Raw genomic sequence first — 14,904 nt, forward strand, 5'->3', positions numbered from 1 at the left:
ATGTAGTGTTGTTGGTGGTATAGTGGTTAAATGAGTTACCTACCGCACACTGAGACCTGGGTTCAATTCCCAGCCACGGTATGTAAGCTGGCTTTTGATATAGTACAATTCCGTGGATTAAGCAAGCTAATTTTTCTCTTGGATTGATCATAATGGTACATGCTTGGCTGGCTTCAGCATGTAGTGTTGTTGGTGGTGTGGTGGTTAAATGAGTTACCTACCGCACACTGAAACCTGGGTTCAATTCCCAGCCACGGTATGTAAGCTGGCTTTTGATATAGTACAATTCCGTGGATTAAGCAAGCTAATTTTTCTCTTGGATTGATCATAATGGTACATGCTAGGCTGGCTTCAGCATGTAGTGTTGTTGGTGGTATAGTGGTTAAATAAGTTACCTACCGCACACTGAAACCTGGGTTCAATTCCCAGCCCAGCCTGGGTTCAATTCCCAGCCACGGAATGTAAGCTGGCTTTTGAAATACTACAATTCCCTGAAGGATGAGACCCTCCTGCTGACGGCAATCGCCGAAACTAGTCGGGACAAGAGCGGGCAGCACGGAGACAGGATCGAGTTAACGGGCCTGAGTACCACATTGAGTGGGAAGCGCAATCAGCCAGGGAGGGTCCTAAGTGGATTGGGACCCTCTAGAAGTAAGTGCCCACCTCGTATTGCCTGTACTGCCTTTTATCCAGAAATAAATGAACTAGTATATTCCACTGAAAGCATCCCTGTTTGCTTTATTCGCACATTGAGTGCATACAGGTGGAGAAGTGGAGAGATACATTATTTACTAAGAAGAGTATATCTGCGCTGTGCAACTTTAATATTTCTGACTATCTGGATGTGAAGATTCATTCCCACACAGCAGCAACTTACTCTCAGCTTATTGGGGCGCCACGGTATCTACTTTGAAAAGTGTCTACAAATTTGTGGCCATTTTTGCGCGCAAATTTGAATTTGCACGCAAAAAAGGCCTTGATTTCGCATACAAATTTGCATTTGCACGTGAAAAACGATACGCACGCTATGACGCTAGCGCGATCGTGATAAGAGTTATCACGGCTTTGTGAAACAAGCCCCAGGTGGGGAGGCTGATACATTTAGGCACTTATAGGAAGCCTAGGGTCTGACATTAGGTGGTGGGTTTGGTTTGGGCACTAGTGGGGGTGGGGTAGGGTAAGGCATTAGTTAGGAGGATTTGGTTTAGGTACTTGGAAGGGAGTGAAGAGAGAATGGGTGCTGGTTACTAGTGCCCAGTAAGATATCGGTAAAAGAAATTGGAGCAGTGCTTTTCAGCGCAGGTAGATTTGGGCGCAGCCGGCGCCACCATATACTGTAATAGGAATTACAGCTATAGCAAGCTCAGTGAGTAACGTCGATGCTGTCAGAAGATGGAGCTGAAGTTACTTATAAAAAACTGTAATTTGGTCTCCAGCAATAGCTGGAAGCCGAATTATATCATTTCCCACTATCCATGATTGGCTGGAGGGGGAATAGTAATTAACACGGCCGGGATTTGTGCAGAAGCAGGACCAGCCATATACCGGCGTTGTCCTGTGCCCAAGTCTACTGGTGCCGATTTCAAATGTATGCAAAGAAATTACAGATATTTTACTATTACATAGCACCCAACTGAAGAAGTGCCACTGCAATAGGTAATGCTTGGCATATAGTAGTTTATATTGTGGAGTATTATGGAGTGAGGTTAGAAATAGGCATTTGTATGGAGACGGGTATAAAGGGATAACTGATCGATGGTGAGAAGTGCCAAAAGGCAAGATGAAAGCACCACACAGTAGAATATGAATATCTTTATCGATATCAGCTGGCACCCAACCTCAGTCCTATGTACCCTCTATTCTATCTGCTTCAGACAATGCTGATGGACAGCTTAGTCTTGAGGGCTCGTTTCCACTATCGCGAATCTGCATGCGTCCAACGCATGCAGATCCGCACATGTAATACAAGTGGATGGGCCTGTTTCCACTATAGCGTTGTTGTGGTGCGTTTTTTTCAGCGTGAAAAAAACGCACAAAAGAGCCAACGATTTTGCCTGCGTCGGGAATCCGTGCGAATCGCCGCTAATGTATTTAATAGTAAAAACGCATGCGTTTGTTACATGCGTTTTTACCCGCGATTTCGCGTGCGATTTCGCACCTTTTTCAATTTTATTTAGCCCTGGCAGTGTCATGGTTAATTTCGCATGGCACCCTGCCATGCGAAATCGCATGCGAAATCGCGGGTAAAAACGCATGTGGAAACGCATCCGCATGCGTTTTTACAAGCGTCGGAATGCGGCCGAAATCGCGTCGCAACAGTGGGAACGAGCCCTTACTCTCCCATCCAATTCAGAATGAGAATTTCAAACAAAACAATATCCCTTTCCAACTGGTTCTCTTTAAACAAACACGGAAAATATTTCAGTCTTGTAAGAATTATTCAGGACGCGAGTAAGATACGGCAAGCTCCCGTTTAAAATATAAATATGTATTTTTTACGGGAGAAAAAAAAAATCAGCCTTCCGCACGTACGGGCTAAATTTCCCGTTAATAATGTAGGTACTGCGGAGTTTTCACAACGCGCCATTTCCAATCTTGAAAGCAGACAAGCTGGAATCCCTTCAGGTAATGTTATTTTTGATAAGCAGTGTCACAGCGTGACTTCACATGTTAACAGCCCAGCTCTGGAGTGTTTTATGGAGCCCTCTCGTCAAGCTGGGGAACGGCGTATTTGCTTTCGCGGAATCCATATTTACCTGCCGCAGAGGTAAGAGGGAAGCTAACACCTGACGCTATTACCGGGAGAAGTGCGAAGCATTTTGTCGAGTCCCAAGGCTGTTTATTTATCATCAATTAATGCAGTTGTACCATTAGCTCATCTCGTTATCGATAACATGAATATTTAATTCCTACCATATGTATTTTCCAAGAGTTTTTATCATGAAACATTGCCATGAAGAGAATTCAGCACGAATCAGAATAAATGGCGTCCTATCGGATTCCCTAAAGATTTACAACAAGGCAGGGGTGCCTGTTTTCACCATTGATTCTTGCCCTGGCCAGGAGCATAGCTAAAGGGGATGCGGAGGTTGCAACTGCATCAGGGCCCCTGGAGAAGAGAGGCCCATTAGAGACCCTTCTCCATCCATCTTACTAGCTTATCATTGGTGCTGATCTGGTAATAAACACCCCGATATAGGGGTGCCTCTAGCCATTTTGTCGCTCCAGGTGAGAAAACCTGTGGTGGCCCCCCCGTGGCTTCGGCCAGGGGGCGTGGCTTAATCCAGCAACATGGCGCCCCCAGGACCAATGGCACTCCAGGCAATGGCCTGTACTGCCTATGCCTAGAGGCTCCCCTACCTCGACATGTGCATTGAATAGTAGTGATCCTTAAAGTGTACCGGAGCGACATGTGACATGATGAGATAAATGTGTAAGTTCAGTGCAAAACGTATAAATAACCACCAGGCTGTTTTACTTGTTTTAAAAAGAGTTAATTTCTAGGCATGGAAGTGACAGCTTCTGTCTTGTCTGTACCTAGTCAGGAATATAGTAAACATCACTGATAAGCAGATTACAGTCATAAAAGTTTTTCTGGCAGAATATAACATCTCAAGTAAGGGGAGAGAGATGAAAAGGTCAATGCTTCATGTATTTTAAGTCTGGGACATTTAATAGGCTGTTACTGATTAGAGACTTTAAAACATTCAACCTACTTTGTAATATAAAAGATAACTAAGGGATACTTAAAAGTCATTTTTAGGATTAGGAGAATAAATATAATTGTTTATCTCATTAATGTATTTTTACCTCAGGTTCATTATAACTGTTTCCTTACTCTGATTATGCTTCTCTGACACTGAAACTGTCCTTGGTAGGTCTTGGGGAACCCGAGGTGAGAGTCATATGCCATATTTATTTCCTTTTAAGCAATACCAGTTGCCTGGCTGCCCTGCTGGTCTAATACTCCTCTAATGCCTCTAATACTTTCAACCATAGACCCTGAACAAGCTACAGCAGATCAGGTGTTTCTGCCAATATTGTCAGAACTGACAAGATTAACTGCATGCTTGTTTCTGGTGTGATTCAGACACTACTGCAGCCAAATAGATCAGCAGGACTGCCAGGCAACTAGTATTGTTTTAAAAGAAAATAAATATGGCAGCCTTCATATCACTCTCACCTGTGATTGGTTTAAACACATTGGGCTTGATTCACAAAAGAGTGCTAACTGTTAGCACGGCCGTTTTCGCGCGAATTTTCGCATTGCGCGCGCTTGCAAATTTTCGCGCGAAACGATAACGTCTTCGCGCGCAAACGCATTTTTTACAGTGAAATCGATATCGTTTTCGCGTGAAAATTCGCGTTTGCGCGCGAAACTGTTATCGTTTAGTGCGAAGATTCGCGGGCGCGCGCAATGCGAACATTCGCGCGAAAACGGCTGTGCTAACAGTTAGCACTCTTTTGTGAATCAAGCCCATTGTTTTATTGTGCATTTTACTTTGTGACAAATAGACATCTTTGTATGTACAGTATGTGAACATATTTGTTTGAAATTTTAAAGATTTTATTATGGTGGCAATTTAAATATGGCCCATACTTAAAAAAAAAAAAAGCTAATCCTTAATAGAAAATGCAATAATACCTAGCTACCCTCTACCATTGTTCATAATGTTGGATAAGTTGTTTGCTGCATCAAATTCAGCCTACCTTATTCTTTAAAAACTCTAATCACAGACAGTATAAGTGCCTGAAAAACTCATGCTAAATGCAACGCATAAAAGAAAATGCAAGTAAATGAAAAACGCAAGCGCTGTCGATTTTTCGATATGTAGTAGTTGTTCCAGCATGCAACACAATTTTGCCTTGTGCAAGCATGATAGATTTTTAGTTTAGGTCCAGCTGCTTTAAAGGCAACCTAAAGTGGAAAAAAGGTTTAACTAACCTGGGGTTTTCTTCAGCTCCCTGCAGACCTTATGTGCCCTCGCTGTCATTCTGGGCGTCTCTGTTCAGCTGCAGCGCCCTTCTAACAGCTGAATGCCCAGCCATGGGTCTGTGCGGCTCCTGATCACGCTCCCGTGGATGGAAGAGTTTTGCATTTGCGCCAGTGGTGTAGGGAATAGGGATCACCATAGCAGTCATAGCAGCTACTTTGGGGAACGTAGCCAAGAGAGGCTTAGTGGCAAAGTCCAACGGCGATAATGGGATCCACAGTGGTTCCCCTGAGATGTAGAGTAATGTGAGTGGAGGAAAAGAAAGACGTTATCTATACGGAGATACCTAATCCTAGGGGCTCCTCAGGCCACCTATACTGCGGGTCTATCACTAATGGCACCTCTGATTACCCGTTCTGGTTGGGGGCTACCTAATATTGGGGCTACCTTTGTGCTACCTTTAGTGCGGAGCACTTCTGACCACCTATATCAGGGGGGCTACCTAATACAGGGGGTACCTCTTGCTACCTAAAACTTGTGTGTAAAGTAGGGGCACAATGGGGCCTTATATTTTCTATGGGTGGGGGCAATTAAAACTTTGCTATTGGGCCCTATGGTCCCTAGCTATGCCCCTGATTTGCATAGTACGTGAAAAGTGCTACTGCGCATGCGCAGAATGCTTCCAGATATGTTTTCACTGTAGGACTGTAATGTGGATAGTGTTGAGCCGAAATTTTCGAAATTTCGCGTTACTATAATTACGCATTCGAAATTTGCTATTACGATGCGAAATTATGGTAGCGTAATTACCATTAAAATCGTAATTGAAAATACCGTAAGCGTAATTTTCAACGCGTAATTTCGCGTTTTGTTCATAACTTAATTTCACGTTAAACAATAACGTAATTTCGTGTTAAACCATAACGTAATTTTGTATTTCTTCGTAATTTCGCGAATTTCGTAATTACTTGTTAGCAGGGTTGCTCGCGAATTTTCGCCAAAGGGTTCGCTTAATTTTCGCGAAATTTAGCTTATTTTTTTGCGTTTTCGTCTGCATGGCGAATTTTGATGCGAAATATCACTACATGGCGAATTTTATATGCGAAATAGCACATGTAGACAGTACAACTTGTCTCGAAAAACAACTCAGCATTCCGTAACGCGAAAACGACGCAAAAATTAACGCTTACAGTAATATGAACTATTGCAAAATTACGTTATGTAACTACGCTTACAAACGGTTGCATGCAAGGCAAACGTAATTTCGTGTTACCCACTGTAATGCGAAAATTACGCAAAAATTACGCTTACGCGGAATTTCGCGAAATCCTTCTTCATTACGATTATGTACTTACGGCCATAATCGTAATTACACTAATTACGCGAAATTTCGCGAAATCGTAATTAAGTCATTACGCTCATCTCTAAATGTGGACATTAGATTATAAGCTCTTCCTGAAGCAGAAACTGATGCGAGTGGTTCATTGCAAACAGTACAGCACCATAGTGGAATATGTTATTGACATATAAATATAATGAGCCATCAAACATTGGCTCATCTCTCTGTATGTAGATGAGCACACATACTGACGTGCTACGGTGAGTCATGGTATGAGTAATAAGGTTAGTAATAAAGATGACATATTAGAGATCCGTTATAACGACACAGATCAGAACGCTGAGGCAAAGTAATCTATAGTCTAAATATTCTCCATTACATACCGGAGCTGTCAAAGATCTCCCACAATTAGAAATGGTCGTTAATCAATGCCTATTCACTGAACTTCCAGGAAATCATTGTTGAAAGACTAACTTGGCGGCGATTAACATCATGTTACAGAAATAAAGATACATCTTTTAATAACCGTCTGCTTTAATCGTTAGCAGACCGCAGTGCAATTAGGCATCCTGGTAGGCCAGATTTTGGATCTGCAATGTCCACAGATCTGTGTGGACACCCATATGCATATAACTTTATAAATATATACAGTACAAATCTGTGGTGGGGAAATTCAATGCCTAGCATGGACTCTTTAAAGGATACCTGATGTGACATGTGACCTGATGAGATAGACATGGGTATGTACAGTGCCTAGCACTCAAGTAACTAAGCTGTGCTCCTTTTTTTCTTTCTCTGCCTGAAAGAGTTAAATATCAGGTATGTAAGTGGCTGACTCAGTCCTGACTCAGACAGGAAGTGACTACAGTGTGACCTTCACTAATAAGAAATTCCCCTTTTTATCTCTTTCTTGCTCTCAGAACCCATTTTCTGCTAGGAAAGTGTTTTATTGTTAAAAGTTCTTATCAGTGAGGGTCACACTATAGTCACTTCCTGTCTGAGTCAGGACTGATTCAGCCACTTACATACCTGATATTTAACTCTTTCAGACTGAGAAAGAAAAAAAGGAACACAGCCTAGTTATTTATGTGCTTGGCACTGTACATACACATGTCTATCTCATCATGTCACATGTCACTTCGGGTATCCTTTAAAAGCAGCAAGGACAGCCATGTTATCCCAGGAAAAAACAAACAATGCATAAATAAGTAAATACTTGTTCTACTTATATAACATATGTATTGTTCTGTCCACGTTTTGAATTTAGTGAATTTTATATAGTAAATAAAGAGAAAACTGTTCCAGGTACAGTATGTTCCATTTTTACTGCCTCTGACTGAAGCCAACCCTGATATAATTTCCTCCCTTACTCTCTTTGTCTCCTGCCTGAAATGGTGTATGCATTGCCAGCCCTCCTCACTACTTGCTTTTTAAACACGTATTTCAGCAGTTTCTGCACAGTGGTGAGGTGCATTTCATTTCTCAAACTCCTGTCATACAGAGCTGCCCTCAGCTAATCAGTGAGGAGTAGAAAGGTGGGAGGGGAGAGATGACAAGCTTCTGCTCAATAAAGAATGATAAGCATAAATTAAACTTTCACTTTTTAATACTTGGTTGCAAATCCTTTGTAGTCAAGTGCAGCCTGAAGTGTGGAATGCATAGACATCACCAGATGCTGGGTTTCATCCCTGGTGATGCCCTTTCTTCAGTTCCTGCTTGTTTTTGGGGCATTTCCCCTTCAGTTCTGACTTCAGCAAGTTAAATGCAGGCCCTTCCTCCATGTGTATCATCCGTGTACTGCAGGGGTGCTCAGATACCCCAATCACGATTCGAGTGATCACAAATAGAGATGTAGCGAACGGTTCGCCGGCGAACGGTTCCAGGCGAACTTTGGGGGTTCGCGTTCGCCTGGACCAAGCAAACTTTTGCGGAAGTTCGATTCGCCCCATAATGCACTATGAGGGTCAACTTTGACCCTCTGCATCACAGTCAGCAGGCACATTGTAGCCATTCAGGCTACACTAAGCCCTGGAGCCCCCCCCCCCCCTTATATAAGGCAGGTTTGCCGGCCATTACACTCACTCGTGTGCCTGCTAGAGACAGACTAGGGACAGCTGCTGCAGACTTGTTCTCCTAGGGAAAGATTAGTTAGGCTCTTGGTCTTGGCTTGCTCCTGGCTGATTGTTATTGCTAAAATAGCACCCCTCAACAGCTCTTTTGAGAGATAATGTTTTCCAGATGTGTTTTTTTTGTGTGTGTTGCTCACTGACATTATACAGCCCTATCTGTTGCAGCTGGACCTTGGTAATTGTTATTACTGTGCCAGCCAGGCCCTGCCTAACTATCTATACTGGGACACCTACCTATGCCTACCTAACTACTGGGGCACCTACTTACCTATACGGGGACACCTACCTACCTACCTATACTAGGGGACCTACCTATGCCGACCTACCTATACTTAGTCTCCTACCTATGCCTAGCTAACTACTGGGTCTCCTACCTATGTCTAGCTAACTACTGAGGCACCTACCTATGTCTACCTACCTATACTGGGACTCCTACCTATGCCTACCTACCTATACTGGGACTCCTACCTATGTCTAGCTAACTACTGGGACACCTACCTATGCCTACCTACCTATACTGGGACTCCTACCTATGCCTACCTACCTATACTGGGACTCCTACCTATGCCTAGCTAACTACTGGGATACCTACTTATGCCTACCTACATACAAGAAGATAATAAGGTCGTTGCTTCATTGTGGACAGACCAAATTTGATCAGCTGGACAGTCACTGTTGTTCTATCATTGAGCTACCACAGCCCTGCCGCCATATGGGCTTGAAAACCACTACGGCCTACACTCTCGCCACGGTGCGCACCAGTCCAGCACGGCCGTCACTACGCAAACAGCTGTTTGCGGTGCATTACACAGTGAGTTTGGTGTGTCAGTGTGAAGCAGAACTCTAATTACACTCCCTGATTGATGTATACACATGCAAGATGTTTGAAAGCACTTTAGGCCTGCAATTTAGCATTCAATGTAATTTCTGCCCTTAAAACGCTGCTTTGCGTCACATCCAGATTTTCCCCCAGGTCTTTGGGCATGTATTCCACTCTGCCATGCCCCCCTCCAGGTGTTAGACCCCTTGAAACATGTTTTACATCACTTTTGTGGCCAGCATACATTTTTCCGCGAACCGAACCTTCCGCGAGCGAACCGAAAATCTGAGTTTCGCGACATCTCTAATCACAAATTCTACTCTGCCCACTTTCAGATTGACTCATAATCACGATCATGAATAGAAACAGATATCCGACTCGAGTGCTGTTTTGAGTCGAATAGTTTCATGTAATCACGAATCACAAGTCGTGCACTGGGTGCCAGCATTGATGTGGGTGACAGGTGTGGGAGGCAGGGAGGACAGCGGGAGCTGGCGCTCTAGCATTCGCATAGGCGGACGCACTCTCAGCTGAGAGCTGCGGCGTGTGTGAAGGCGGCGGCCGATATCTTCAATCAATGTAAGTAGATCGCAAGATTAGAGGATATTGGCGTGGGACCTTTTTCTGAGGATATTGAAGTGGGAACATTTTTTTAAAGGTACAGGTAAGTATTTCTGGTTAATTAGGAATATTGAAGGACTTTTCTCGTGGTTGCATTTTTATTTCATTTAATCTTTTGTGGAAATGAGTAAGGGGTACTTTGTACTCATTTCTCCTGGGAGGGGGGTGGGCATCTGGGGTCCCCTTCTTAAAGGGGTCTCCCAGATGCCACCATGAACCCCCCCCCCCAGGGAGTCATCGCCCCCACCTCCTCCAGCCTGCAAGGGGTTAAATATGTTTTGTAGGGGGGACCCCACGTAATTTTTTTTTTATTTCCCACACTCTGTACATTAAAAAAAATAAATAAATAAAAAAAAAATAGGAAAATTATATTTTTTCCCCACTATCTTTTTAACATATCCTGCAAATTTGGTGTTTCTACCATGTAAGGGGGCTTTGCTATTAACTGCTAAAGTTGTCAGGTTTTGCTTCATTAACGAACTGTAATTTACTGCATTTAAAAGTAAACTTTTTTCCTTTTAAATTTTAAAATTGATTTTCTCAAAAACTATAAAGTCTTTTTGAAAAAAAAATTAGTCCCTTGCTCCCACTTTTCTTCTTAAAGCGGAATATAACCCTGCAATTCAACTTTGCTCTAAAATATTATTTACAGCATATTATATGCAAAAATCATTTTTTTTTACTAGACCAGCATTGGAAGGGTTAAACACAGACGTTTCAAGTTCCCTGGAGAGATATGCAGAAGTTCAGATTGTTACATTCTATGTATCTATTGATAAACAGTTACACACTCTTTGGCAGTCCTCCAAGCTCCTTCTCAGTCAGAGAGATGAGTCATTCAACACTTAGATACATTTCTGTAAACAAAATGTATCTCTTTTCAGCTTCGGATGCGTCTGCAGAAATCTAAAGGAACTTTACAGCCCTGTGTAACCCTTCCAATGCTGGTCAAGTAAAAAAAAAAATGCTGGTTGCATATAATATACTGTAAATAATGTTTTAGAGCAAAGTTGAAATGCAGGGTTATATTCCGCTTTAACATAACCTGCAAATTTGATGTTTCTGGCATGTAAGGGGGCTTTGATATTAACTGTTAAAGTCGGTTATAGGTCGGTTAAAGGTTTTGGCAGTTCAATTCGTGATCACGTCCCGGATTTGGACCACGATCACAAGTGCCTTCAAATCTGAAATCGTGATCGAGAGGCAATCACGGAATCAGAGCACGATGTCGGATAGGGAGAAAAATGCTTGTGAATCACGGCTATGCCGTGATCACGAGGTCTTTCATGAACAGCTCCCTTGAGCATCAGTTTCCCCTTTTCAAGCGTTGCTCTCCATTTTCAAGCCTCCTCTTTCATATGTAGCAGCCCCTCTTTCATGTCTGTGCAAGGCCCAGGCCTTTTTGGCTTTTCCAGAAATCTGGCCCTGCCCACAATGCAATGATACAGACAGGAAACGGACTTGGCCATGGCAATGACATCACACTGTAGGGGTTTCACCTCAATATCGGCCACACAGACATTCCTGATGAACAAGAATTAAGTTAATAAATCCTTTATATCTGGATAGAGTTTGTATATTCCTCTGCTTGCGTGAGTTTCCTCTGGGTACTCATTAAACAATGACTATGGTTGGGTTTAGATTGACAGTTTCTCAGAGGGACGGTAAGTAATAAGGAATTTAGTACCTTACAAAGAAGTCACGGTTATATAAAGACATAATAATACCAATATACTGCCTGGAATAGAGCTTTATGTTGACACTTTTCCAGGAGCAAATTAGTTAAACCATTTTTGAAAAGACATTTCAGATGATCTAGAGTCATTATGAATCGTGTTAATTTTTTCATCTCTCTTCAAAGTGGTCCACAGCAGGGTCCAATTAGTGGGTGGCTGTGTGAGCCGATGGAGCTGAGCCACACGTTGATTGGAACCTTCTGCTGTGTGTAGACTTGGTGTCGGAGCAATCGATAGATGAAGTTGCATTTTTGCATTCTTGTGCCATGTGTTTCGCCAGAGGTGGCGCCAGAGGAAAATTGAAAAAACAAAAAACATTAATGTGAACCTCGAGGCGTCATAAACGTAAAAAAAAAAGTAAATACAGTACTTAGCTAAGGATTTGGGTCCTCTAGGCTTCCCACACTGTCCTCCGGCCCCCCACTGCTTGCTGGGATCCTCCATAACATTGGGGCCACGCCCCTCTTCTTCGCAGGCACGCAAGCACAGCCGCTAGATCACATCAGAGCAGGATGAGGACTGCTGAAATGTTAGCAACTTTAGAAGGGTTGTGCAACCTCATCCATGCTGATGTGTGTAATTGTTTCAGCGCTAAAGTGTTAGTGTATTCATACTTAAAGTGTATCTGAACCCTTTTTTAATTCAAAAAGTATGGTAAGCACTACACCAAGTTACTCTCAATCCAAGGTTTTACTGTATTTTCATTATAAAAAAAAGACAGATTCTTGTTTCAGTAGCCTACCTGTGGGTGGCACAATTGTTCACTTTCTTTTAGACTTTTTTTCACATTGCGTCTGTGCAGTAGACACGACTGCCCTATGTATAGGCAGTGAATGAAGTTTGTGCTGCACTGTTCTCTCTAAGACACAGATTACACAGCAATGTAAGTCAGTAGGCAACACAGCAAGTGTGAATGACAGGAGTGCGGTACGACGCGGCGCACATGCGGGAATCCCAGTGACGTACTTCCTGCTGGGCATTAGCCGGGGCGGGCCTATGCATTTGATCCTGCCGCTGCACCGTAGAGCAGGGTCATAGGTAGGCTCATTTCTGCAGTGTGATGCTCACACCACATCACAAACGTTAGGTGTAAATCCGGCCTCAAGATAACACTATTTCTCCCCATTACAAATGCGATTCCTATTGGGTGCCCAAGCCTATGAAACTTCTCTTGTGAAAACAAAACTGTAGTTTAGTTGGAATTCCACCAACTTACTTTTTTAGATGTTCAAAGAGGACCTTCATGGTGTCACGGTTGGGCAGAGGCAGCTGCTTTATCAGGTCCCGCATGGTTTTGAGTTGAAGGTCTCTGTCTTGGATTCCTGGAATTAAAACAAGAGAATCACTGGAAATAGATCAAACATAAAGCTAAGAAGTGAAGTATATCAAACATAAACTTTGGCACTTTATGGTGTGACAAGAGATTGCAGTTGTACCCGATGAGTCTCTCTGTCAATTTTAATGAATGGTTAGAAAAATGTGCTTTTTGATTCGATTTTCAGCAAAATTAAAACAACAAAAAACAAAAAAAGCAAACCTCTATAAGTAATCCAATAAAAGCTAACTTGGAGGCAGATCTATTATTTTTTAGCTTCTAATAGCAGCTCCTAACAGAAGCAGTTACAGATTCAGAGGGATGTGGGTTAAAACCAAAACAGTTTCGGGACCAGCAGTTTGTCCTTTAGCTCCCCCTGCTGCTAGGAGGCATACATTGCAGATGTCTGTAAAAGGTAGAAGCTATAGCTGAATATCTATATTGTTTTTTATAATCCAGCTGCCATAACAAGCGCTAAGTCATTGTTATTATTTATAAACAAAGTAAGAAACAATCCTTGGTACTGTTATAGGCACTGGTACACAATACAGAGCTGGAACAGTTTTCTTTTTGTTTATTTTATAAAATTTACTGAAATCAAAATGTGGACAGTACAATACATCTGTTATGTAAGTAGAACAAGTATTTATCTACTTATATATGTGTTGTTGTTGTTTTCCTGGGATTGTATGGCTGTCCTGTTGCTTTAACCTCCTTGGCGGTTCAGCTTTTTTGCCAAGGAGGCTGCATTACACATTTTTTGTAATTTTTTTTTCTGTTTCATGTAGCTACCCGAGTGGTAGCTACATAAAACACCACTAGAGGGCGCATGTGTCCCTCTAGTCCGATCGCCACCGGCAACAACAGCAAACAGGAGATTGCGTATAGAACGTGATCTCCTGTTTGGCTTCTCCTGTTGCCATGGCGATGATCAGAATGACGTCATGGATGTCAGCTGATGTCCTGATGTCAGGCGCACCCGATCCAGCCCTTTGCGCTGCCCGGGAGTGATTGGTTCGGGCAGCGAAGGGCTCTGGCGGGGGGGCCCTCTTCCGCCGCTGCGTGCGGCCGATCGCCGCGCGCTGGCGCCGATCAAGCTGTACGCGTGGCTAGCAAAGTGCTAGCTGCGCGTACAGCACTTTACCGCATTTAAATCGCCCCATCAGGGGCTGAGATATCCTCCGAGGCGGCTTACCCCGAGCTCAGCTCGGGGTTACCGCTAAGGAGGTTAAAGCAAGCCTGTGCCTTGTACATGGCAAACCCACATTTCCCACCCCCAATCAAGGCAGTTAAGTGAGCTTCAGTAATACCCTGCTTTTTTCTTCTTCTATGAACCAAGTAATAACTAACCCCGGTGTCTGTTGTTGACTGTTCTGATTTATGTTTTACATTGGCACTTAATTGGTGGTACAGGAAGGGTAACGGCTAGAATTTTCCTAGCTTAGGTTGCTGACCTGTCCACTGCTTCATAGCAATAATAATTTTTATTAGTTAAAGCATTGTCTTTAAATGAAGGCTTTATTATATTCTTTACCTAGATTACAACTAAACTTGTGAGGAGGTGGTAATAATTCACTAGCTTTGCCCCTATCACGTGAGGGTAAGTGTGAGTTATATTCCTGATACTTCCATGCCACTATGGACTTTCTGAAATATGTTAGTAGTCGTTCTATGTTAGAATGTGTATACTATTTTTTGTGTATTATGCTATTTCTGTGCATGTCCCAATTGGGACTGTTTGTATTCTCTTTGCTACGTTCAATAAAACTGTTTGAAACTAAAGCAAGCCTGTGATGTTTGCTATCGGCAAATTTAGATATTTAACTCTGGAGGGGGAAGCTTTTGGACCCCAGAGAGTCTTCCCCATCCTTCTCAGCCAGGCTGATCCAGCGATGGGACCCCCATAGCACACCCACACTGCGAATTCCACAGGGCCACAGACTCAATCAGGCTCGACTTTCCCCACCAAAGGCCGAGCGGCACTGTTGCTTGCAAATTTTCACCAAAGTC

General features: G+C 43.0%; 1 protein-coding gene across 2 annotated transcripts in view; it reads right to left on the minus strand.

Moving 5' to 3' along the window:
- ARHGAP15 (Rho GTPase activating protein 15) overlaps positions 1-14,904 on the minus strand; it is an 862,741-nt gene that overhangs the window by 53,547 nt on the left and 794,290 nt on the right. For both annotated transcript variants that reach the window (XM_068245872.1, XM_068245871.1), the window contains one exon: positions 12,796-12,901. In XM_068245872.1, coding sequence (XP_068101973.1) covers positions 12,796-12,901 — 106 coding nt within the window. The remainder of the gene's footprint in view (positions 1-12,795; positions 12,902-14,904) is intronic.

This window comes from Hyperolius riggenbachi, chromosome 7, assembly GCF_040937935.1.
Source record: "Hyperolius riggenbachi isolate aHypRig1 chromosome 7, aHypRig1.pri, whole genome shotgun sequence".
Classification (NCBI taxonomy): Eukaryota; Metazoa; Chordata; class Amphibia; order Anura; family Hyperoliidae; genus Hyperolius; species Hyperolius riggenbachi.